We start from the raw sequence: 26,281 nt of genomic DNA on the forward strand, positions 1-26,281 counted from the left end.
GGCCGGAGAGCCGTGGCGGGGGCAGGTAGAGGCGCCGGCGGCCCCGCCTGAGGCGCGGCTTCAGGACGCGGACAGCTCTGCTGAGGGGCGGCCGAGGGCGGCCAGGGGGTGGCGGCGCGGGAGCCGTGCTCTGCTCTGCGCCTCAGGCGGGGCCATGGCAGCGGCGGGCGAGCGGGCGGAGGAGCCGCTGGCGGAGCTCAGCCACTACGTGGTGGCGCGGCCCATCTACAGCGAGGCGGGCTTCCAGGAGGAGAACGAGCGGCGGCCGCCGCTGCCGCCCACGCTGCGGGAGCGGGCGCAGGCGGCCTGCAGGTGGGTGGCGGCGGGGCCCCCAGAGGCGGCGGGCCCGCGGGGGCGCGGTGAGGAGAGGCGGCGGGGGCCGGGGGACGGCGCCGGCGAACTCCGCCCGCCGAGGGATAAAGTGTCCCAAAGAGCCCCGGGCTGTCGATAAGTGGATCTCGGCTCCCCTTCGTATCGAAGCGTGTGGAGGCCGTTGCCTGTGGGGTGCTTCCTTCAGGAGACGGCGCTTTTCACACTAACGCGTGCCCCATCCCTGTGTGGAAGACATGGCCCTGCCAACCTCCGCCTCTTAAAGCGGGCATCGCCCCCGCGTTGTGTCGGCTCGGGGGCCGTTGGGGGCCCTCCAGCTGCATCCCCCTGGGGAACGCTTATCACGTGTTTTCTCGCAGGTGTTCAAGGAAAAGGGCCTTTCAGATCACCAAGTCCTTTCTGCCCATCCTGGAGTGGCTGCCCAACTACCGGGTGAAGGAGTGGCTGGTCAGCGATGTCATCTCGGGGGTCAGCACCGGCCTCGTCGCCACCTTGCAAGGTAAAGCCGGGCACGTCAGTCCCCTGTTCTCGAGGTGTCGGTAAGGCAGGAGGCTGAACAGGGGGATGTTAATGTTATGCAGATGGAATTACAAATCTGAGACTTGTTATTTAATACTAGATATTAGGTATTATTTTGCGATAAATAATTGATGGATTTAATTTATTCTTTTTTTCTCTGCTTGGCCAGAAGATTTAAATTTCCTTTGATGTGCTATCAAGATGTATTTAACTTTTTTTCCCCAAGCCTTTTACTCAAAGAGTATTCATTTTGATATTTAAAATTTTAATTGCATTGTGATAAATCAGATAGGTCACGTGGCCTTATTCTTCTTTCTTGGTTATCTGAGCCTATAGCTCTCCTGTAGCTGCCTACAAAAATCTAGTTATTGCTCCAAAATAGATATCTACTCTCCTTTAAAATTTGGTCCATGAAGTTGTTCAGGTATCTCAAGGAGGTGGTGGCATATTCACATTAAAAAAAATGATAAACTTGATGGATACTTACATGGCTTAGAATGTTAAGTTTTCCTTATTTCCTTATTCCATGTATTAGGAAAGCATTCAGTAGATGAACAAATAGAAAAGTGTTAGAAATAAGTAGAAATTAATTAAAATAAACTAGTTAAGGAAGACTTAAAGGGCAGAACCATTCTGCCTGAGTCAGCTGATAACGTCCTTTTTCACAGACAAGACTAGCTAAACCCCAACACCATCCAGTATATTCATTTCTTTCATTTCAATAGTGTCCTTACACTTTTTTCACAATTTTTCAGGACTGGGGGAGGTTAAGCTAGCTGTGTCAAGCCCACATTTCCCTTCAATGGAAATTAGGTGTTTGCACAAGGGGGCAAAAATTCACACTGAGAACAGAAAGCAGTTTACACATTCCTAATTAGACACAGTATTCCCTACTGTCTGTTCCCTTGGAGCGTGCTAGGGAGGCACAGACTTGCAGAAAAAAAGCATTCACTCTTTAACAGTGTTCCCCCACTTAAACTTCACACCCGAGCCTATGTTTTGTGCTATTTACACAAATATAGGAACATCTTTCAGTACTTACTCATCCAACTACCAGGGTGGGATATACAACCATTTACAGTTGTTGATACACACGGATATGCCTGCAACTGATTTACTGACAAAACATATTCTAAATTGTATCTGAGCAAAAGGAGTAAATCTTTCTGAAAGTCCATTCTAGACAAGATTGTAGTTTGTTGAGAGATTGAAAATCTGACGTTTTGATGGCCTGTCATTTCAGGTTTGGCATATGCTTTGCTGGTTGCTGTTCCTGTTGGATATGGTCTCTATTCTGCCTTTTTTCCCATCCTGACATACTTTTTCCTGGGAACATCAAGGCACATCTCAGTTGGTAACGACACGTGTTCAAGTTACAGTGAATGATCTGTTACAAAATGTTAATCCTTACTGTAAACATTCATACAAGATAACTACTTTCTGAACCGAATTGGTTGTGCTGAATATTAATACTGGTGGGTTTGGGGGACTTTAGGTTTATTTCTTCTCTGCACAGGCTAATAGCTAACTTCAGTTGTGCCCATGCATGCTTTTTGCCTGCATTTATGCTGAAGTTTAAATCTTGTCTTTGGCCACGCTCTGTGCAAGAAATGACAAGATCAAGGCCTCAGTAGGCAGTATGAGCAGACATTTTTGTCTATCAGCTAAAGCTCAAGATGGCTAAAACAGAGCTCTTAGTCTTCTCTACAAGCCTTCCTTGCTGCATCCTTTTTTGATCACTGTGGACAATATCATCTTCTTGCCTGTCGCGGAGACCCAGAACCTGTGTGCCCACTCCAGCCTCGCTCTAGGTCCTCACATCAAGGCTATGGGTAAACCTTGTTGATTCTTTCTGAATACTTTCTTTGAAATATGGGGTTTATTTCCTGTCAGTTCTCACATTTAAAATTCATGTTACAGCTTGATCACTGAAGTTTCTTTTTCTTCATTCTAACAACATACAGTTTTTCCTTGTTCATATCTACTAAGAATAGATTGTTTTCCCCTCCCAAAGCTTTTTCATCAACTTTCTTCTCTGCTGCATCAAATACTTCTGTATGTTCTCTCCACTTTGTTAGCCTCTTGTTACCCTAGCTATGAGCTCACATTTGCTATTCAGGTCTGAGTTGTCACCTCTACTTATGTTGACATTCCTACTTTCTACGTTATCAAACACTACTTTTTATGCTTTGTCCAATACCCTTATTCGTGAAGTGTCTGCTAAGGTATCTGTAAAATTAACTTATCCTTCTTTTAGACATTTTGTGACATTTTCCTTTTCTGCATAATTTCAGTAAATAACTGCAACAAATACGATTACTTTTAGATTGTGTGTTGCTGACACAATGATCATTACTCTCTCTGTATCTTGCCCAAAGTATAGTTTCAGTCATCTTTAGCCAATGTAATACCACGCTACTGCCAAAAGATGTGGTCCTACCCCTTGGTGCATGTTCCTGCCACCACCTGGTGTTGGGATTCCTGACCAGGCAGCTATGTGGCAACCTGGATCACCTGAAAACTAACTGACAAAAAAAAAAAAAAATGATGCTTTCAGCTATATCAGTGATGTGTTTCTTGTGGTTGTGGTGCTGATACAGGGAGATGCTGGAACATATTGCCCCTTTTGGCCTTGGTACAGCCCTAAATTGGCCTAAGCAAAGCATGAAACTGCACCTATATGTACAACATAAGTTATTTAAGGAAGGAATTGTATCTTTGTGTCACGTTTGCAGTGCCTGTGGCTCCTGGCCCCCTAATACTACTAATGTAGACCAGTTAAAATATTAAATGGATTTTCTGATTTAGAGTTTGCTTGTCTAGTCTGAAAAATGCTTCTTTTTGATGTACATTAAACTTTAGTATGTTCTGTTTGTCATTACAGGTCCATTCCCTGTAGTCAGTTTGATGGTGGGATCTGTTGTATTGAGCATGGCCCCTGATGATAATTTTCTCATAGATGGCAGTAATGCTACAGGGACTAATGGTACTGGGGCACTGATAGACACTGAATCCAGAGATGCACAGAGAGTGCTGATTGCTAGTACCCTCACATTTCTGGTTGGAATTTTACAGGTAAAATAGTTGGTTTGAAGGCAGAAGGTTGATATTGCTCTAATTTAAGTGGGAAATCATAGGGTATGGAAATACCTACTAGGGCAGTAAGACATTTTCCTGTAGTAAAAGATAAAAATAAAGGAAAGTAATCTAAAATTCTGAAGAGCTTTTGGGGGATTATTCTTCTTATCCTGGGCAGAGTCTGTGGCAGCACGACTGGGAATGCAGACAACAGAAGAATCACACAGCTCTGTGATTGCAGACCAAGGGACCTGCATGAAACTAAGTGCTTGTGGTGCATATCCTGGAGCACACATTTCTTCATGTCTCCTTTATTTCCTTGGATGGCATGATATTAAGTTACAGTAGGCTGCAGTGGGGGAAGATGGTCCTAAGACTCTGTATCAACAAAGAGAAAAGAACAAAGCATAAGAAATCACCAAATAAAAGTGTACCTTTTTGTTGTTTAGCAAGCTGTTAATTCTTCATGTTTTTGCCAGGTAGTATTTGGAGTCCTTCAGATTGGTTTCATTGTGAGGTACCTTGCAGATCCACTAGTTGGGGGATTCACAACTGCAGCAGCTTTTCAAGTGCTTGTGTCACAATTGAAAATAGTCCTAAATGTTTCAACTAGAAACTATAATGGTGTCCTTTCCATAATATATGTAAGTATGCTCTTCTAATCTGTTTTGGTTTTATGTTGGAATTTTTATATAATTGTTTATTTTCTGCTTCCATTTCATACGGGAATGGTTCATATATATGGTGGTAAGTATAGGGCATTCATTTAGTTCTCACTCTGAGGAAGGTCAGCAGCTGTTCATTTGTAGCTGTGGGTCTCTAATAATCTGCTTTCGGGGTTCCCCAGACAGAAAGTCTAATAGCCATCTTGAAGTCTTTTGCAGGCAGAGCAGTTTTTCATGTAAAGTTTAAATGTAATTATCCAGCGGAACAGTTCTTCTTCTCTAGGTTGTCACTTCTGGATACTACTTTCTGTCCCACCCCTTGCTTTCTGGCTTATTGTGAGGTATGTTTCATCATTTCTTAACACTGTCAGGTCATCTCCCAAAGCTGACCGGACCCAAGCCCCTTTACTCTTAAACCAGCATGTCATTCTGGTAAAGGGCATAGTTCTTCATTCCACGCTGTAGCCATACTTGTGAGTACCTAAAGAAGGATGTGGATTCCCACCATGCAGCCAGGTATCTACTGGCTAGCTAAGGTGAGGCTAAATGTTGCTGTCGCAACTCTATTTGTTGATCTTAGAGGAAATGATCAAATGGAGAAATGTCTTGGCCGGATTACAAAAATACTGAATTCCTAGAAGTCTCATATTACAGAATAGTCTCCTTCCCCAGGAAAATTATTGAGGGTTTTGTCACCGACTTCAGCATGAAACTGTTCGGTTTCACAGTATTTTAAATCTTCCATAGCACTTCATATTAGAATAACAGCTTTCTAAAAGAGGCTGTTCTAGACAAAAAAAAATGTATTTACAGATTTTACATGCCAGTTCAGGCAACCAGACTAGCAAAAATACATTAGACATCTAGAATAGCAATAATAGGATGAATATAACTACAAACAGCAAGGTAAAATTTAGAAAAAAAATCTGGTGGACTATTTGAGGGGGGGAAAAACCAAAAAGTATTATGTTATGGGCCTTTTCAGAATTAATGAAAACTCTTTCCCTCAGAACGAGGAAAATCAGATGAGACAAAGTGCTATCTAATAGACCTTATAGCAGACCTGGCAGGGTGATGGACTCATTAATCCAGAAGGTTTTTCTATCTCTATTTTTTATGTTTATTGAAGGGCGGTACATTAGTAGAAAGTATTTTTGAAAAGGAATTACATGGTTCTTACAGCTCCTGCAAGGCTGAGTGGAATGCTGACTTTTTAGGTTAAAGCTCAGAGCTTCTGTGTTCTTACAGGTGAGCCAAGTCAATGTCTGTAGAGCAAAGAAATTGTGATTTCTGGTCTGCTGAACCAGTGACTTGCCTTGTCAGCTTCAGTGAGTTTTGGACTTGCTTCAGAAGTGGTGTTTAACAAACTGCAACAACAGGCACCCAACATTAGCGGAATTCGCAACCCAAAGTTAGGAAGTTGCTGTTTCCCTGGGAAGTGGGGCAGTGAGAGAGATGGTCAGTAAGAATGGGATCCATGGTAAGCAGTACAATGGGCAAAAACTGTCTTCAGTCACCTGAAGAAAGGCATCTGAGTCAGTGTTTCAGGAAGGCTTCTTCTTTAGCTTAGAAAACATAGCTGACTAAGTACTTAGACGTTTTATTTCAAAACCAGAGTCTTTTCAGAATGGTAGCAGTGGTACTGTTGCTGCAACCCTCCCCTTGACTTTAAACTGACAGCTCTGTATTTGGGGAGCTAACCAGGATGAAAGAAGTCTGTTTCTAATGCCTTTTCTACTAGTTCATTCTGTTAAAGCTATGCATTGAATAATTACATTTACTTGGAGACAGGGGGCAAGTAAGAATTACCCTGATGCTTAGGGGGAGGACAGAGAGGTGGTATTTATAGCTTTTCTGTAATCAGCCCTTTATGTTTTCTATGTGCACTTGTTTGCAATAAACAATAGGACCAAGCAAGGGCATAGCAAGGATAGAAAATGGAGCTGCCTATCGCAGCCCACTTGAGACAATCCTCCAGCCTGGGACTGAACTCTGCTGGGAGGATTAATGTACCATAAGGTGAGGTTTAGTGACTGCTTTTCTCAAGCACAGGAATCTCCGCAGCCTGGCAGGACCCACGTGTTCATACTCATTCTCTGGATGAGTCAGTACACAGTCAACAGTGTAAATAGGAAACGTAATCCACAGACCGTATGTATTGGGCATACAGTGAACCAGAGTTTTGCCTGTGGGACTGATAGCTGTCGTTTGAATAGAAAAATTAGTATCTTCCTTGTTATTTGGACAAAGTGAAGCAGCTATAGATCTTCTCTTCCTTGCTCCAAGAACAGGTAGAGGTAAAACACAGGTAGGGGTTTAGCTCTTCTTACTTAGTATTAATTTCCTAAAAATCAGGATGTGGACAATTCTTGCAGTTATGCTTTTTCAGTTAAATTCACCATTAAATCCATTCATTAGTTCCGTAGCACCTTGACAGTACATTATCCTCGGTCTCCTCCAGGCTTGAACAAAGAAGTAGTTTGGCCTCCTCCAAAACCCCAAGCATCTGGATCTTCTCATGAGTATTTTCACATCCTTCAAGTGGACATGGGCATGTTTTATGTTGTCATTTTTACTTTTCAGACTCTTATTGAAACATTTGAAAAAATTGGTACCACCAACATCGCAGATCTTACTGCTGGACTCCTCACCATTTTTGTCTGCATGGTAGTTAAAGAAATAAACGATCGGTTCAAACACAAGATACCTATACCTATACCAATAGAAGTTATTGTGGTAAGCAAAGGAGCATAACAAAAACTGATAACAGATAAAATAGATGGGGCTAGCTGCAGGGAGACAAGAACCCTTTTTAAGTATTAAAACTGTTGTTTTATTTTATTACAGACAATAGTAGCCACTGGCATTTCATACGGTGCTGACTTGGAAAAAGAATACAATGCAGGCATTGTTAAGAGCATTCCAAGAGGGTGAGTGCCTTTGTTTTCTGGGAAATAGGTATTATTTTAATTGGCTAAAAATGACAGTGGTAAGAGAAAAGACATAAAAGAGATATTGAGAGCTGTAACCTGAGTTTAGAACTCAGCCATGTAGATTTTGTCGGGTTTACTTCTGGCTCTGTCAATTATGCCACCTAAATATGTTGCCTAGCTTTCCTTTATCTGTAAAATGGGCTTAGGAATGTCTGCTTGATTCATGAAATGAATATATGACTATGGAAGATGTGAAAAAAAAAAAAAAAGGATTTTTAATAATTAAATTCTACATAGATTTAATTTCTCTCTATACCTGAGTTATCCCAGTGTGGTTCATATTCATGCCACAACTGTTACCGCAGTCAGTCTTGTCACTTCCATAGTTACAGAAGCAAGGATGTTCAGGATTACACTGGTAGAGACTTTCACTTGAAAGATTCAGAGCACTTCACAGTAGTAACCTTCACATTCCATTTGGTATTCAGAGCTTGATTAATTAAAATTTGTGGAAACACAGTGGGGGATAAAATGTTTTTGAGATTTTCTGAAGAAGTATGTTAACAATATGTTAACAGAAGTATGAAGTGTCATTAACATATTTATGTAATTCATCATACTATTCAATACATCCTTTATTCAATGCTTCAAAAAATGTACTTTTTCACTTTGCTATCATAAGACCAAATCTCAGTCATGCTGAGAACAATGGAAGCTTTGTTGCTGACTAATAGCATCAGGATTTGGGCTATGGTGAGCTAGATAAGCGTGTTCCGTATGTCAATGGGCTGTTTCCACCTTTTTATTAACTTGAAACATTACACTTCATATTATGAGCAACCTGTATGCCTCCGCCTCAAACTCCTTGACAATTCTAGTAAGAACAGAATTTAATCAAAGTTGGTAACACTAATATATTTTCTAAATGCTAGATTTTTGCCTCCCGAGCCTCCAGATGTCAGCCTGTTTTCCCAGATGATAGCAGCCTCCTTTTCCATTGCTATTGTTGCATATGCTATTGCCGTATCTGTGGGAAAAGTATATGCAACCAAGTATGACTATGCTATTGATGGAAACCAGGTATGTATAACAAAACTAGTTTATAAACATAGTGAATTTAAGTTCTGTTTCATGTCGACTTACATAGCCAAATGAAAGAAACAGCATTCACGCACATTTTTCAGACTAAAGTTGAAATCTGACAGGAGAAATTCAACTATTGAAAAGAAATAGCTGAAATGGCCATATATTACCTGACAAATTTACCACGTAGAGATGAGACAGATGTGCTCTTATCTTCAGTATGGGCTGTTCATACTAATCAATTCCTTCTGTATGGCTTTAGTGACTGCAGTAGCTCTGAAAAGGTAATTAAAGATAAGTACTGTATAGGGGAATTTTCTGGTGATGAGTTGACATGGTCGGCTTTAGCAACCTGCTTTCCATTCCTACTCGTAAGGCATATTTTCAGGTTTGTTGCTGGGATTGGGGAGACAATATCAAACTAAGAAACTGCTCTGGGCACCTTTATTTAGGCTTAGTCTACATGAATGATTTGTATCAGTTGAACCTTTCAGTTAAGACATGATTTTATTCTGACAGAAGAAATTATTGTACTTCTCAGCCCGACACCAGTGACATCAATATAAATATACTTGTAACTGTATAGCTAAGTAAGTCCTGCACCTTCACAAAAGTAAATGCCGACCAGCATGTGAACATACTTGAATAACTGTCTGCACCAAATGGCTGATTCGTTTTAGCCGTTGGTTTCTGAAGGCACATAGCTAGAACGTTACGTGAGCTATGCATTGACAAACTCTTAGAGGATTCCTCTAGTTGTTCAGTGTTTTCACCAGGGGTTTTGTGGTTTCCCCATGGGCGTGGGAGAAGAATGTCAGAAAGCTTCCTTGTCCTGCATCTACGCTAATTTTGCTAGTTTTGAATTTTATCCTTTGAACATATGAGAAAATACACTTACTACAATAAAAAGATAAGCTGAATACTTTGTTTAATGAGTCCTTTATTTTAGTATTAATGGATTACGTAAGTTTCATTTTGGAAACACTTTTTTGCAGTATGTAACAAAATTATGCTTCTGAATATGATGGACACTTTATAATACACAAAGTACATATCTGGTACCACTTTGATTTAAAGTTGCCTAAATTGCATTGACTTTCAGTTAATAAATCTGAATGAATAATACATATTCCTGGAAGAGCTGTTTATGCTGTTTTTTTGTGGAATATGCTGTTCTGCCAGCACTGATGTACTTCAAAGATACTAATTAAATATTGTAGTTGTAGAATTACTGTCTATAAAAGCAAAGTGCCTTCCTTTCAATACTATACTATGAATTTTACACATAGCAAAAGTTAAATGCAGCTATGAATGAAGGGGAAATAGTTTACCTGAACTGGAAAGTTAAAATAACATCATAAAAGCAGGTAGTAAAAGAATTTTGAAGGACAGGTCAATACTGTTATCTGCCAGTGTTTATTTTGTCTTCATAGATTCATAGATTGTTAAGATCTAAGAACACTAGGAACTGTACTTCCAACATTTTCTTGCGGAGCACAGCTGTTACATGGAAATAGGCATGAATCTAAGTCTGTTCTGTTAAAGAACATGACTTCAAAATCCTGCTCTTGTAGTGGAGCTTAATGAAAAGCTTATAGGAAATTTCATTATGGAGAAAAGAAGGGAGAGAGTAAAAAATCAAACCTTGTAATATATTTTTAAAAATTTGCAGTGAGTGAAAAGCTCTTGTGACTATGTCGGCTTAGTGAAAACAATGTTTCTGTCAATTATATGGGGTTGCAGGCAGCTCCCAAACGCCTCGTTTCCCAGCAGAGGAATGGCCCAGATCCCAGGACATAAAGCTCCCAGGGTCCTTGTCACTTGAGCAGAACAACCAGCATCAGTAGGCGCCAGCATCTGTGACCCTGGGGCAAATCTATGAGAACGCTGCCTGGGACTCAGCGTGAGTTCATTGGGATGTTCAGAGTGAAAAACTTCTGGCTCAACAAGCTAGAAGTTTTCAGTGAAACTGTGTTTTATTGCAAAGTTCCTGATTAGTTCTACTAAAAATACAACGCTTTGCATTAATTAAAGGCTTGTCTAAACTCAGAGTGTTGTGCTGATTAAAATTATTTGTTTAGCTGATGATACTTGGGAGTTAAATTTATACTAAAACCATTTGTTGATGCAGTTATACCAGTGTAATTGTTAGAAATGTTAGGTTTGATACCACTGACGGAAATAAGCTTTAAAAGTCTTTATACTAAGACGAGTATGTCCATGTTAGGGAGAAATAACAACTTCATTGTATTGATTTCCAAACACAAGGAGTTATGCTAGCATAAGAGGAATTTGTGTAAACATTTAGCAACTATTACTAATCCATACTCTTCTCAATATTATTGTGCTACCTACTTTATAAACTACTGTTGAAGCTGTTGTCATTCTCCATTGCAAAATTGTCGTCAGGTATCTCTATTTACAGCATCATCCAATTATCTTTCAGGAGTTTATTGCCTTCGGGTTCAGCAACATTTTTTCAGGTGCCTTTTCTTGTTTTGTTGCAACTACTGCTCTTTCACGGACTGCAGTCCAAGAAAGTACTGGTGGAAAGACTCAGGTAATGACCTATTGTTACTAGTACTGTGCACAAGCAAATTTAATCTTATATAGGGCACAGCTTTCACAATGCGATGAAAATAGTCCTAGTGTTGCTGGCACATGGAAAGCCACAGGTAGCTAGCTTGTGCTCTGGTAGTGAATCGTTTTTGTAGCTCTGCCAGAAGAGGGCAATCAAGTTTTACATAGCATGAGTTAGATGAGGGGTCAGAAATCCTTCAAGCCTAATTCCCCAGAATTTCATTCACAATTAAAGGACTGGCTTTGTCACAGTAGGAACTCAGGATGGGGGCAAAAATCCTCTCGCAGCTGCCTAGGAGATATTTAAGTTCCCAAGTGCTGGCCTGAGCAGCCCTGCCATTTGCCATTCATCATCTGCCCATGTGCCATCTTTCTCATGTTGAGTAAGCTACTCTCTTTTACAGTATTACAGCTTTGCCTTTTTTAACAGTGGAGAACTACAGGTTATCCAGCAGCCCCTTTTCCAGCTGACACACAGACTCTGCTTCTTTCATCTTTCTATGCAACATAACCCCTCCAAGAGCTACTACCTTGCGTGCAGTTGTTTACACTACCTGCTTAATTGAATTCCCTCTGTGTTAGCTGAAGTGTATAATGATTGTCCACGTACACCTAAACACAATGGTATTTTGGCAGGTCTCCTTGTTCCTAAAGAAATGTAATGTGCAACTACTTGTACATTTTTCTTTGTAATGCTAGAAACATAAGATAGAGTCTTAATAAGTTCATTTCCTATAAACACTCTGTTCTTCACAGGTTGCTGGTATAATCTCTGCTGGGATTGTTTTGATTTCCATTGTTGCCCTGGGGAAGTTGCTAGAGCCCTTACAAAAGGTACCGTACTTGCCCTCTGCAGCACAGCCACCAGCACCAATCAGATCCAAATGCTCACCTTTGATGGGCAGGATTAATAGCCCTGTTTAAACTATGGTGGCTGATACCAGACGAGGCTCTCATTTATAGTGTATAATGCTGAACACTATCTTAATATGCATCTTTGCTTCTGAATAGCACTTCTTCATAATTTTTCTCACAGTCTGTGTTGGCAGCTGTAGTCATAGCTAACCTGAAAGGCATGTTCATGCAAGTGTTTGATGTTCCCCGTCTGTGGAGACAGAATAAAGTGGATGCTGTAAGTAACCTGTCTTTTTCTTTTCTCCTGAATGTTTTTGCCTGGTTTTCTTTTTGCCTTTTAATGCCATCCAAGTTTCTCTTAACTACCACATAAACAGAATTTTGTAGAGTTAACATCAGAAAACTTTTATGTGTGTCCTCAAAATGCAAATGCCATGAGGCCAGTTTAAAATTCCCTGTTTTAGAGTTTTACATAGTATTCTGCTTATCTTCTTTATTCCCTATACCCCACAGTAAGGGTGCCTGTCAGGGTATTCCTGTGAAGTGATGACTCCTTCATAGCAATTATCATAGTCTACAGCAATCTTGTGTTGAGATAGCTTGAAAATCAGGATAAAGATGGCCCGTTGCCACCTTTACCATCCTGCTTTCATCTTTTGCATAGTTTAAATGGGTCAGAAAAGCTGACCTTTTCTTAATTCATGTACATATATTTATGTTGTTACCACATTAGCATCCCATTTGCCTGGATAATCTCAGGTAGTCCTCAGAAAATATGTTTTCTTGTTGTGGCAAGACTAATGTAAACTAGAACGTGGATACATTTGGCATGCTAAGTGATAGCTGAACAGGCCTTTCTTACGAACCACTATAACCATATCTCAGGGTACTTGCTCACATCTCCCACTCTGTTTTCTGTGGAAGAGGGTAGGAAAAGATTGCATGGAAGGTATTTTCTCCATGCAGTCCTAACTATGCATAGATTTTACAGCGTGTGCCATTGCACAGTACCTGCCTCAGGTAGATCTGAAATTTTTTAGTCAATCATTTACTAGTCCTCTTTATAGGTAAAAGATCCCACTGACTTCAGTAAGAAGTGCGGGCACTCAGCTTTTTGTATGATTGGATCCACGGGGTGTTCTGCCTGGGCAGTGACGTAGAGAGGAACCGAGGAGCCCACTTCAACTGTTCTGCCTGAATATTCAGTGGAGACTTTAGAGAGTGCCACTGACCTGTTAATATGAAATACCTCTCCTTGGAACAGTTCTGATTCTTAGATATGACTGAGGAGCCCCCTTCCCTCTCTATATGTCTGCAGGTGGGGCATCTTACAGTATTTTACATCTTGGGAAAATAAATTCTTTCCAATTTCTACAGAAACATTAACAAAGACTGCCACCATCATAAAGAAGAAAATGCAATGGTTAACTGCATCCCCTTTAATTTCACCAAAGTACCTGGATCCTTGATAGATATTGTTACTTTAAAAAATCTTATTTCCTAAAAACCTAACTATGCCTAATAAGATAGTGTTGTATAGAAACATCTTGGAGGAAGAGGAAGACTTCTGTATGAAAGTCATCTAATTGCCAGTGTGCTATGATCATCTCCAAAGTTAAATTCTTCTGCTACTCATGTTGTCTGGTCTACTAATTCTTTAGCGTGACCAGGAGTTATGTTATAATTAAGAGACTTGACATTTGTTATTTCCTCTCCAGATGATCTGGGTTTTTACATGTGTAGCATCCATCATTCTGGGACTTGATTTGGGATTACTTGCTGGTCTTTTGTTTGGATTGCTGACAGTTGTGCTGAGAGTTCAATTGTAAGTAACACAGGATCAGAAAGAATTGTTAGTGCTATACCATGAAAAAGGAAGACAATATGCTGAAAAGCAAAATGATTTGTGTCCGAAAATCTGCCTGGGTTTACAAAAATTTTGAGATGGAAAAAATCTATTCTTTAGAACAAAACACTGTTTGTGTGCTATCATTTAATTATACTGATAAGAGAAGATGCGTTATTTTATCAGTATTTGTTCTATATCATGTGGTGTATTCTGGTGGTACTTAGCCCTGTGTTATTTGTGCACCCACGTAGCTGAGTTCTAGAAAGGGACAGGAGCATTCCCGATCAAATATAAACAGATGTATGAATGGCTTCTGTAATTAATTGATCATTATAGTAACTCTTAGCATGTAATACTACTACAGTATGTTGCACATGCCAATAACCTTTTCATTTACTGCTTATACAAGACTGAGTGTATGCCTGTAAAAGAGGAGGAAGAGAAAACATGAGAATAAGACAAAATGTTCTGCTTGTGGCTCATTTGTTGCTGCTCAAAGAACATATCCTAGTGGAATGGTGAGAAAAGGTGGCTTTGCAGAACCTTCTTTGGGCATCTTGTTATTTTTCATTGATCTTTTCTCTGAAAATACAACATAACCCCATTCCTTCAGCCTGGAGTCCAGAGAGTATGGTTACTAGCCATACTAAAGGATAGTTGCACTGTTAACAAATGCAAACAAATGAAGTCTTGCAAAAGTTGTTACAGAATAGTAGACTATAAAAACCGAAATGTGAAGATCCTCAAAAAACATTCCCAAATTCAACTCAGATTTGTGAAATCAAAATATAAAAGACAGATGAAGCTTTATAAACTTCAAAAGAATTTGCTTCAACTGTTAAAAATATATCTGGAGACTGAAAAATATTTTGGCTTTGTTATTGACTGAAAGAAAAATTAAAAGGGTTGGACAAAAAGTTTTAAATAATCCGAAAAATATAAATGTATTGTTTCAGTTGATTTGAAAGAAGTGATCAGGTTTTTTTTTCAGAGTCAAAAAATTGTTTTTTCATTCAAACAAAACTAATCTACTTTTAAAACATTTTTTCTGGTTTGGGAAACAAATGGAACAATTTTTTCATGCAACTTTACATAGAAATGGTGCAGCAAGTAGGCTGAGACCAAAGTAACTTGTCTTTAAAATGGACCATTCACTACAATTCAGAAAAAGACACACAACACAAAAGATACAACACTTTTTCAATGTTATTGGAAGTTAATTTGGCAGAAAAGAGCAGACTACAAGTGTCTATGACAGTTTGTATGCAGCAATCCCTTCAATTCTGTCAATGCCTAAGTATGATGTTTACCTTCACTGTCTTTTTGTTTCTGTTAGTCCTTCATGGGGTGGCTTTGGAAACATTCCTGGTACAGACATCTACAAGAAGGTCAAGGACTACAAAAATGTAAGTCATTGCTAAGTTGTTCCCCTTCAGTCTACAAGCCAGTGTAAGACAAGGCTGTGCTTTGCACATCGTGGACAACTTGAATTTGGAAGATAACTTGTATCTCAAAGATAACAGGTTTCAGCATGAAATTCTTCATCTTGATCCAGATGGTCGGTCCATATTGCATGCTGGGGCTGTAAGCTTCAAAAAACTGAATCACCTCAGTTATCAGCAAAGATACGCCATTTTTTGTGAATTAGATACATAGTTAACTGCTGAAATGGTTAAACTGCTTCTTATTAGCCAAAATATGGTTGTTGCTGTTTAACCTTATATTCTTTGGCAATAGGTTATAGAACCAGAAGGTGTGAAGATTCTCAAGTTTTCAAGTCCAATTTTTTATGCTAACATTGATGGACTGAAAAGCAGCCTCAAATCCACAGTGAGTGATATGTGATGGTTTTGGATGCTTCTTAACTGTCTTTGTGATTTCATCAGAATTGTATTTAGGTAAAATTAAATAATTTTGATCCTTTTTCTTTAGGTGGGATTTGATGCAGTCAAGGTATATAATAAGAGACTCAAAGCACTGAGGAAGATACAAAAGCTAATCAAGAAGGGGAAATTAAAAGCTACTAAGGTAAACCTATTTTTTTCTTTCTATCCTTTCTCAAAGGATTACTGTTACAGCTTATTACTTTAGCCTTAATTATGAGTTCCTCTGTACTCATCTTTAAAATAAAGATGGAAAAGTGTGACTTATTACTGTGGTAGGAAGTCTGGGACCTGCCAGAGACTTAGCAGAGCAGTACACCTATTGCCAAAGACCCCACAGATTCAGGCAGCTGTGACAGTCATAGTGTTAACAGGAGTGGAAGCAAGGGATTCCCTGAACTTACCTCTACCTCTCAGCACCTCAGATTATCTCTGTGCAGTAAAAGTGCTGGCTCTTTCATGTGTACATACTCCTATTACACAGCTTGCTATGCACAGGTGAGCTGTATCACTTGGCCTTCCACATCCTCTTTAAAGAAAGCAGCGTATGTTCCTCTAAGTGTGGAACATACATTTCAATAATTAAATGCTTACAGGGGTGGACAGGTACAGGCAAGCTTTTCAGTCTCCAGAGCTGGAAGTTAGACATGGGTTTTCTATTGTCATGGCTCTCAGTGCAGGATGTACTGTTTCCCGTATATATTACAATTTATGATGCAGTTAAATGCTCGTTTATGTGACATTCCAGCTTTTGACCATTTTACCATGGTATCATATATAGTAAATCTAATTCAAATATGAAAACGCTGGTCTCAAATATCTCCTAGAAATTAAGCTAATGAGGGAGGGAGTAGCTCTGAGGTATTTATTTTTCTGGATAGTGGCCTTTTTGCAGGAAGATGCTCTTTTAACAAAGAAAAAATGAGGAAAGGAAATACACTGCACAGAGGAGGAGGTAATGTGCTCTATCTTGTTTTTCTTTAAATTCTTGGATGCAGTATTGCCACCCAAGACTAAGGGGACAGACAGGTTCTTTTAGGGATCCTTGGCAGAATGACGATGGCACTAAATTCTAGTTACAATTAAAGCTTTATTTTCCTTAACAGGATTTTATGGTTAGTATATCACAGAATTTATTACTAGAATGGCACAGGATTTCTACAAACAGAATCAATGTAGTACAATTTATAAGTAGTTTAATACAGAATTTATAATACAGCCTAACTTACAGTTTCTAATCACATAGACCTTAACTTATGGTTTCTAATCACCTGGACCCTCTGCAGATTGGGTCAGATCTTAATACGTGGTTTGATATGTCAGTATAACAATCATAATCTAGACTCAAAAATCATATAAAAGAAGACAAGTCACTCACCCAGTCCTCACAGGAAGCAGATGATGATGCAGGCGTCCCTGGCCACGAGGATCACGGGTCTCACTGTCCAGCAGCAGTTCCAGTCCAATTCCCCACTTAGGACTTGTAACTGCTTGATTTTATGGACAGTGCTCTGTGCGCTATTACACTTACCTGTTCTGTGACAGGGTCATCAACAACACCTGGTTGGCCGGGTGCCTGGGACTTTCAAGGCTGGCAAGGAAGGGAGTAATCGGCCTGGTGCCCAGGAATCTTAAGGCTGGTAGGGAGGGAAAGAAGAAATCTGTTTGTCTGCTTGGTTCACAGGACCTTTAAGGCCTGAGAATGAAGGGAAAGGGAATGAATACGTGACCTGGTTGGTCACAGAGAATGGCTGCTTGACTTATAAAATGGCATTAGTTATACTAACCACATTTCCAGGGGCTGGGAGCAGGGGGTACTGGTCACAAGTCTCCGTCTTGTTCATTCCTGAAACAAAAGGTATCACAGGGAAGTGTTTCCTGTAACCCCAAAACTTTCTCCGTGATTAAATGATATATTCCGTATATTATCTGCACATTTAGAATGGCATCATCAGTGAGCCTGGTATTAATAATGAAGCTTTTGAGCCTGATGAGGAACCTGAAGACAATGAAGATCTTCAAGTTCCCACCAAAGAAGTAGAGATCCAGGTGGACTGGAATTCAGAACTCCCAGTCAAAGTAAACATCCCCAAGGTGCCCATCCACAGTCTCATTCTTGATTTTGGAGCAGTAACATTCTTGGATATTGTAGCTGTGAAATCAATAAAAACGGTAAGTGCATTTTTTTCTGGTGTTCCATGAAAATGAATCTAGTCAGTAGTATGTAAATCAAGAGCTGATAGCTGAATTTTTAGCTGAGTTTTTAGAAGTCTGATGTTGAAAAATACCTTCAAAACTTACACAGCAAGAGGTAGAATATTGGTGTATGCATATTTTAGGTGGAAAAAAATTTAAAAAATGCACTAAAAGAACGATATGAAGGTCGCATAGTCAAGTACTCTAAAATGAGAACTGCAAAATATGGTCCCTTTGTATGCATGTTATGAAGTATTTTAGTTGTATATTTTCTTTCCACATGCCTCCTGCTTTAATCTGGGCACAGGATGATGCTCACTCAACACAGAGGTAGTAAAAATTTCATTTTACCATCACTTTTCAGTCTTTAGCCACATGATTTATTTATTCATTCCATATTATTTAAACTATGAAGGAAGGAAGAATGATTCATTTCTTTATAGGGTTTTCTGTGGCTAATATCAGAGCACTTCATCAACATTCATTAATTCATCTTCAAACACCACACTATGTAATAAGGAGGTAATATTGCAAAATTAGGGAAAGGGAAATTAGGTGAAAAGATTAAGGCCAAGTATTTCCATTATTTTTTGTTGCCCAGTTACAAGTGTGTAGGACCAGATTGTTCAATCTTCAATCTTTTATGATACTTTGTATGTTCAGATTGCTGCTTTCACTAACTTCATTTTGCAGTTGGGACTGCTTAGCTTGTCTATAAACCACATCTTAGATTACTCTAGTTTATCAATGAACAGAAGGGGATGGAATTAGCAATCACCCTGAAAATACCCTTCTAAGAAACTTGCCTGCCACCAGGGAGCCGGGGTGGAATCCAGTCTCCCACCTTTTATCTAACTGAAGTACAAGAATGCTGTGCCTTGCTTCAGCCTTCTGCCTAGTTTTGATTCAGTTCCGACTTCTGGCACAAAAGAGATATGGGGTCCACAGACATGATTTTTTCCATATGCAGCTTTTTCATCCAAGAACAGGTCCATGTGGTGCACTGCAAGAGGGAAAAATCTGAGTAAAAAAATTTGCATATGCCAATGAAAGATTGTATCATATCACACATATTTTGGGGGGAAATAAAGCTTGCTCAGGCCCACGTAGTTCTCACTTGAAGAGACATGATAATTCATATTATGAGAACAGAATGAGAACCTCAATAGGCGGCAATGTATGTATGTGTAAAATTGATAGTTCCGCTTACATAGTTGAAGACAAACCACTTCAGAAACCAGGTACTTAACTACTGGATCTTTAAGTATAGCTAAGTGTAGCAGTTCCTTATTTATGATGAATAAACAGAACATACAATTTGGAATTAAGACACTCAGAAAAAAATGACGTGTTTGTGTGCGCCTATACATTACATATATAGACATATATGTATTTTCTCCTTACAGACTTTATTTATTTATGTTCTTGTTGCAAACTTTTATTTTTTTAGATAATTAGAGAGTTTGAGAGAATTGATGTGAGAGTATACTTTGCTTCATATCAAGGTAAACATCCAAATGTTTCTACTACCACTCATGCAAAGAATAAAATGAAGATGAGGAGGGATGAGAAGGGATCTCTAGATGTGTCTGTGGGAGCATTTGTTCTAATAAAAACTGGAGTTATCACACTGATAAGCATAGTGGGCTGCAGTGGGACACAAAGAATGCTGGGATTTAAAGGAAATATGGAAAGTAAAGACAAAGCTATGACTGATTGATTGATTGATTTGATTTTATTCAGACAACCTTATATCTCAACTGGAACGGAGTGCCTTCTTTGATGATATGGTCAGAAAAGACATATTCTTCTTGACTGTCCATGATGCTGTTCTCTACATAAGAAATCAAATGACATACAGTGACAACCAGGATCCTGTCTTTGAGAAGGTAAGAACATCCAGTAGTATGTTTCCCATCCTTCTATCATCTCGTATTCATTCTTGCAATTTCCATTACAGCATGGCACATTTGAAAACTAGACATACAGCTGTAGTACGGATAAAGTGAGAGTCTAGTAAACTGGTCAGCTTCTGTAATACATGAATATTTTGCTAGATCAAAAGAAGGGTTTGTCAACCCCAGGATCTTGTTAGTGAAAAGAACTGGAGAAACAGGACATATGAAGAACACTTCATCCTAATACACATTTTCTAGTTTCTGACAACTGGCAGCTTAAGAACTTCCTCAGCTGGAGGTTGCATTTGAACCAATATATTAATTGTTGCAGATGGAGTTTTCTTCGATGCGTGTGTCATACTCCTTTTGGAACACCTTTATATGTTTTAGCTTGACACTATCCTGTGGTGATGGGTTCTGTAATTTGAAATGTGTTACATGACAAATATTCCCCATTTGTTTTAATCCTGTGTGATTTCTGGATTGTTAGCTGCAATGAGTAATCATTCCCTGCTCCCGTTCCCAACGCTATTAATAATTTCATATACCTCTGATCAAAGCTGAAGAGTCCTGTTCTACTTGGTGTGAGTGCACGGAAGCTGTTCCGCACTAGTGTTCATTCCTGCTGCCCTTCTCTGTGCATTTCCTAGTTATCTTCTGCAGTTTTTAAGATAAGAACACTCTGTAGTGTTTAATGATGTGGGGCCACATTAGAAAAATGGCCTTATAATGATATCCTGTCTTTTCACTACAATTCCTTCCCTAGCAATCGCTATTATAGTATTATGAATAAATAGTAATTAAAATTAATATTACTGTTAAATAACCAGGATGGAGCCCTTATTTTTTTGATAATTTTTGCTTACTACCCAGGATCTAAAGTTTTGTCCTGTCTTATAATCAAGATTAACATTTTGGCAGAGCCATACAGCATCTTAGAAGTCGACTCTGCTTTTATTATTTTTATACAGCCATAACTAGTCATATCAGCAGAGGCAGAACCAAAAGCTTTCCAACATTTAAGTTCCTCTCAGCTCAACTAAAGCAACAGTTTTGTCAAGGAACAGTAAACAACAGACTCTTGTGAGTTGGGGAAGCTATATTAAGGTACTTCAGAGTAATAAATCAACTTAAATGATAAGGACAATGTGTAACTCATCATGTTTCTTCATTTCTTTCTACCAAGATTTCACTCATGCAGGAGTCTAAAGAACCCATAGAATTCACAGAAACAAGCTGTCCTGATGATGAACTTGATGTTCAGGAAGAGGTACGCACCTTGAAACTGAATGTGTCTAGTACTTACAGAATACTGCTGGCTTTATTCCTTTGCATTGAGTCGTGCTGTGAGAGGATGGTGGATGAACTGAGCCCTCAACAGTTTCCCTCTCCATAAATAAATACCCTCCTTGGGCACCTGGCTGTCAGTGCTTGGTGGAGAAAGTCGAGGTCATTCTGAGATGTAGTAGATTGTATGTGCACAAGCACCTCTTTAGCCTTACACAGGCATGAGTTAGGTGCCTAAGAGAAGACTTGGTAAGGCTTGAGGCACCCAAGTCCAAAAATTATGGCCAACTTCCACCTTCATTCCTCTGTTTAACACAGCAGGCATCTTTTTGCACAATCTAAACATATAACAGGCAGCTGCAGCAAAGCAGTGTACTGCACATAACTAACATGCAACAACACAAGTCCATTAAAGCAATACCATGGTATTTTGTATTTACAGAATACTGCCAGAAAAGAAAGTAGCACTTACTGGTAAAATAACAGTGCAGCACACAGGCCACTTATTCAGAAAATAGGAGATGGGGCTAAATGCCCTTTTATAGCCTGGGATGGATTAAACTAATGATGTATCAATACCTTGGAAGCATTACAACACTCCGTGTAGGTAAAGGCATGATTATTATGTGTCCCTCCTATTATGCTACTGTGGTACTAGTCAGAACTCCATTCTTAATTCCCTGTCTAAAATGGGGTAGTGCCCTGTGCTTGGCCTCTCTGCTCCAGCAGCAGGAACGGAAAGGGGCTGGAGGCATGCTGTGACCCTTCCCTCTGTCATGCTCTAGCAAAATGCGGCAGCAAGGTTGCTGTGCATGTGGGATGTAGAGGGCCCTGGAGACAAGCAGGCAGGACAAGGTTGTGGCTGGGTAGAGGTTCTCAGCATTACCCTGCATTGTAGTTTCCACCATAGCATGAAGTCCTGTAGGAAAAGGTAGGGTCAGCTTGGAAGGCAGATGGGTGAGAGGAGAAGCCAAGACCCTAAACAAAAGCCTCTCAAACTTCATTGGGGCTTGGTGAGTAGATCGTGATACTTGGTACTCCTGATTGACCCCCTCCTTTTTTCATTGGTATGAATATTGCAAGAGACCCAAATATTACTCTTTATCAGTAACATGGGGAGAAGCACTTTCCACTATTCTCTAAGTCACTGTGCAGAAAGGAATGAAGGATTAAAAAAGCTAGAAAGACACCATGATTCTGTAACAGAAGCATTTGGGAATGGCAGGCCCAAAAGACATGAATTCTGATTGTTATTCACAGGATTGGTTAGATATTTACATTATTAAATAAGAAAAGAAGCCAGACACAAAACTAACAATCCAAGGTCAAAGAGTGTTCTGAGAGGTTTCTGTCCTGCACCTTTATAGCCACATTTTGAAGGTGAGAGCTAGTAACCTTCAGACCCGCAGCTTCCTGACTGAATTGTCCAATGCGGACACAAGCCAAAGGGACGCTGCCTCAGAACAGTTACTTTCTCTGTACTTCCATTAAGGCCAGGTTGAACTTGGTAGTTTTTAGTTAACACATGCACAAACATTTTATTTTTCCAAGCGGTGTGTACTCAGAACTAACCATGGCCCGTTTCTCTCCACCTTTTGCAAACCATTTCACTAGGCTATGCGCAGGCTTGCTTCATGAGGACGGACTGCTGGTACTCTCTTACCTGTGAGCTCACAGCAATATTTATGCACCGGTACTATATAAGCATTTTCTGCGATGAAACCAATCTTTGCACTTGAAGAAAACCCTGATTGTTTGTCTGAATGATATAGATCTCTAGAAATCTCCAATTTTTAGTTAACGTTATCCTGGAAATATTCTGGACCTTGATTCAGCAAGCACTTTCCAATATGATATAGTGATAAAAAAGAATCAGAAGACTGTTACAAAAGATGTACTCAGTTTTGGGACTAGTGAGGCAGAGGTGCATTACACTGTTTTATCAGTGTGTAGAGGATGAAACTCTGCTTTGCGGTCTGACCAGAAGAGCTGAAGAGACCAAAATCTTTGGATGCAAGCCTTTTGTTCTGTATTTGTACAATGACTAGCAAGGGGGCAGGGGTTCAAGCTGGCCAAGGCTTTGCAATTCTAGAACAATAGTGTGAGCGTACATGTGGTGACAAGTCTTGAAAACTGTATCGTGATCATTTTTTCCAAGCAATTCCTTAAATTGCTGCAGGTTGTTTGAAACAGGTGATAGGTGAAACAGTCACATGAACATAAAATGGCACTGAACTACTATAAAACTTTAAATAGCATAAGCTTCAATAGAAAAGACCCTTGGATATGGGTTCATTAGTTCTGTATTAATCCCATGGTAGTAAATCATGCACTACTATTAATGATTGTCCCTAAAACTAAGTATACACAGAAGATTATTTTGGCTAGGTTACATATCTTTCATCCAGAGGCAGATTATGACATAAATTAGATTAAGGAAAAGCTTAGTCCCCAAGTACTTAATGGAGTCTGTAGAACTGGCTCCTACTGAGTGCAAGTAAGAAAGTCAGAATGTGACCTAGTATACAGGTTTGTGGGTTTTTAAAAATGGAATATAGGAGTTCATTTAGTTTTATGAATAGTTATATTTTTATATAGCATATTTTGTCTTTTAATATTTTACATCAAACCACTGCTGTTAAGTTTGACAGTCGAAAATGCACAAGTGCAATAATTCACAAAAGTTAAAGGATTTGACCTGCAAAACTCTAATCCTTACTTTAGGACTATATAAAATAGATAGGCAGGAAATCAATGTTCTTACTTTTCATGAAGAAGAAATGTGTTTTGATGGAAAACAGACTGCTACCTTAAATTTTTTAGCACTGCATTAATTTTTTTAATCAAAAAAAACCCTGCATGGTGAGGGAACAGATAATAATAAAAGTGTAAGAAATGTCCAGGTATAAGTTTCACAATGTGGGCTAATTACCTTCAGTATGTTCACATATTTAAGTCTCCTTGTTTGATTATGTCAGAGAAATTTTCCTATATCACACTGCACAAAGAAGATTTTTGCTGCAAGTAATGTTAGTGAAAAATCTCAGGTTAAAAGCTAAGCACTACATAAATTATTCTGTCCTAAGGACCTGAGTGAACTCCATCAAAATCCGTGAAAAAAATCCTGTAACCTTCAGTCAGTTGGACAGTATCTTGCATAGTAAGTAACAGCATCAGACTGACATCTTTATTCTCTAATTAAGGCAAAAACTTCAGTCCTCATGACAGCCAGTGAATTTTCTCATTTCAAATGCAATACAGGCATGAGCCTAGGTGATACTGGTGTTCCAGTCCACCCAGCAAAAATGCAGGTTTGTCTTTACAAATAGACATACGCCATCTGTACGTCAGATTGGCATCTCCACAAAGTGAGAACGAGGCGTGTGTTTAAGCGGCAAATCAGACTGATCCGCGCCTCCTCAGATGGGAGCATTATTTTCTATTTACACTAATGCTTAGGCTCAGGCTGGGATTTGGCAATTCACGCTTTTAGCGCTACCTGTCCTCGTTCTCTCCCCTTCCATTCGTCAGCCGAACGCGGGAGGTTGCCGCTTCTGCCCACATTACTGACAAAGCTTTCCTATCGGGCCGTGGCCCCAGCTTACATTAACCTGAATGTAGGCCACTGTTGCCAGTACACGCAGCACAGGGCGATGAAGGACAAGGCAGAAGCTGCATTGCTTTTCTAAAGTGGATGTACATTTTACGTAAAAAGTAAAATATCCTACCGGGGACTGATAAGTGAGCTTTCAGCTGATTTTTATGCAGAACAAATACTATGGAAAAGATGGTATAAAAAATGATAGCAGTGGAATTTTTTTTTTTCCCTCAAGAGGACATCTGCACTGTGAAGTTTGAGTATAGATTCTTACTTGACAGAAATGCGGGCTTTGGTTATTTTTTGAACCTTCTCCAGTTCTTGTCCATATCCATACATTTAGAAAAAGCAATTAAGTATTCAACAGTCTTCCCGTTTGCTTTCCAGATGACATTTTGTCTGGAATTAATTGTGATAAATTATGATGCAATGCACTTATTCTTAGCCTGCATATTTCTTCAAGGCATGGTTGTATTTTTTCTTAATTTAACTGGCACAAAACATTCAACTTTTCCTGAAAAATAGCATTGCACACAAAGCCTATAGTTACACAGAATGGTAAGAGGTAACATGCAGAAGGCATTCAAATACCTTTCTCCGTGGGTCAGGGGGTATGTGCTTCTTAATTTTCTATCTATGTATCCATCAAAATGAAGGATACCCAAATAATGGATTTTGCAATGAAGCTAAAATTCTGTACAATTTTGTACTAATTCAAACATCCATAAGCAATGCAACTAGCCGTGCTTCTTTTTCGAGTAGAATGAAGAAGTGATATTTTTGTATGCATTTTGAGTATTACTACTCTTTGCATGTCAGGTGTTAAATTTGTTTTTTATCCTTTTAAAAAGCTGTATTTTAAAAGTAATTGTATCCATTAACTAGAAAATAAAGTTGTCCACAATTGAAAACAGGCTCTGTGCACCTGCGCATTTGGGTTTTTTTTAAAAACTCTTTATGAATTCTAATTGTGGGAAAATAAAAGTATTTTATGGAGGGATGAGCGTCATGCTTCCCCTTGGGTCTGCCTTTTGAGGACAAAGACAAAAGGGAAAACCTGTTCTCTCTGCCTTGTGGGGATAAGAAAAGAAACATTAGGCTTAAACGGCAGCTTTTTTATGTTAAGGCTATAAAGATGATGGGAGACGTTGTCTGCGGGGACAAGAGCACATTGTCTGTAGGGAGAAGAGATCCCAATCCTGGAGACTCAGTGAGGGTGCTGGAGTAGAGCCGCTGCTACCTTCGGATTGTGGAAGGACTGCTTGAGGCCACTTCCTATACCACATCTATAACCTATGGTTTAATTGTATTTATACTCCTTTCCTTTCTCCAGTGCTACAGAAGCACTCTATAATGGCAGTATCCCACCGAATTACACAGGATTTACAAAATGCGAAGTTTGTGGAAGTTACACACAGTAGTTTCTTGAGGCAGTGAGCTCTAATGCTGTGAAGCCTTAGGGTGCACTGGAGGTCCCCTGTCCCATCCAGTCACTGGCACTTCTACGGCCCCGACTGACAGGAATCC

The 26,281-nt window shown here is 39.5% G+C and overlaps 1 protein-coding gene across 6 annotated transcripts; it reads left to right on the plus strand.

Annotated features, from left to right (window-relative positions):
- SLC26A4 (solute carrier family 26 member 4) lies at positions 1-25,661 on the plus strand. Of its 6 annotated transcripts, none has more exons than XM_074581303.1 (20): positions 1-312; positions 690-829; positions 2,093-2,203; positions 3,734-3,924; positions 4,407-4,571; positions 7,176-7,328; positions 7,440-7,522; positions 8,458-8,605; positions 11,055-11,168; positions 11,945-12,022; positions 12,225-12,320; positions 13,762-13,868; positions 15,229-15,298; positions 15,630-15,722; positions 15,825-15,920; positions 17,717-17,947; positions 19,422-19,476; positions 19,715-19,860; positions 21,056-21,139; positions 22,771-25,661. In XM_074581303.1, the coding sequence occupies exons 1-20, from the start codon at positions 155-157 to the stop codon at positions 22,792-22,794; spliced, it is 2,343 nt and encodes a 780-aa protein (XP_074437404.1). In that variant the 5' UTR covers positions 1-154; the 3' UTR covers positions 22,795-25,661. The 6 variants fall into 6 exon arrangements, 4 of the variants coding, with proteins under 4 accessions (XP_074437404.1, XP_074437497.1, XP_074437695.1 ...); XM_074581691.1 differs by having other exon boundaries at positions 246-312; positions 2,093-2,681; XR_012586327.1 differs by lacking the exons at positions 19,422-19,476; positions 22,771-25,661 and adding an exon at positions 18,279-18,301 and having other exon boundaries at positions 21,056-21,128.
- Positions 25,662-26,281: the final 620 nt, after the last annotated feature.

The sequence above is a fragment of the Larus michahellis genome, chromosome 1, assembly GCF_964199755.1.
Source record: "Larus michahellis chromosome 1, bLarMic1.1, whole genome shotgun sequence".
NCBI classification, from domain to species: Eukaryota; Metazoa; Chordata; class Aves; order Charadriiformes; family Laridae; genus Larus; species Larus michahellis.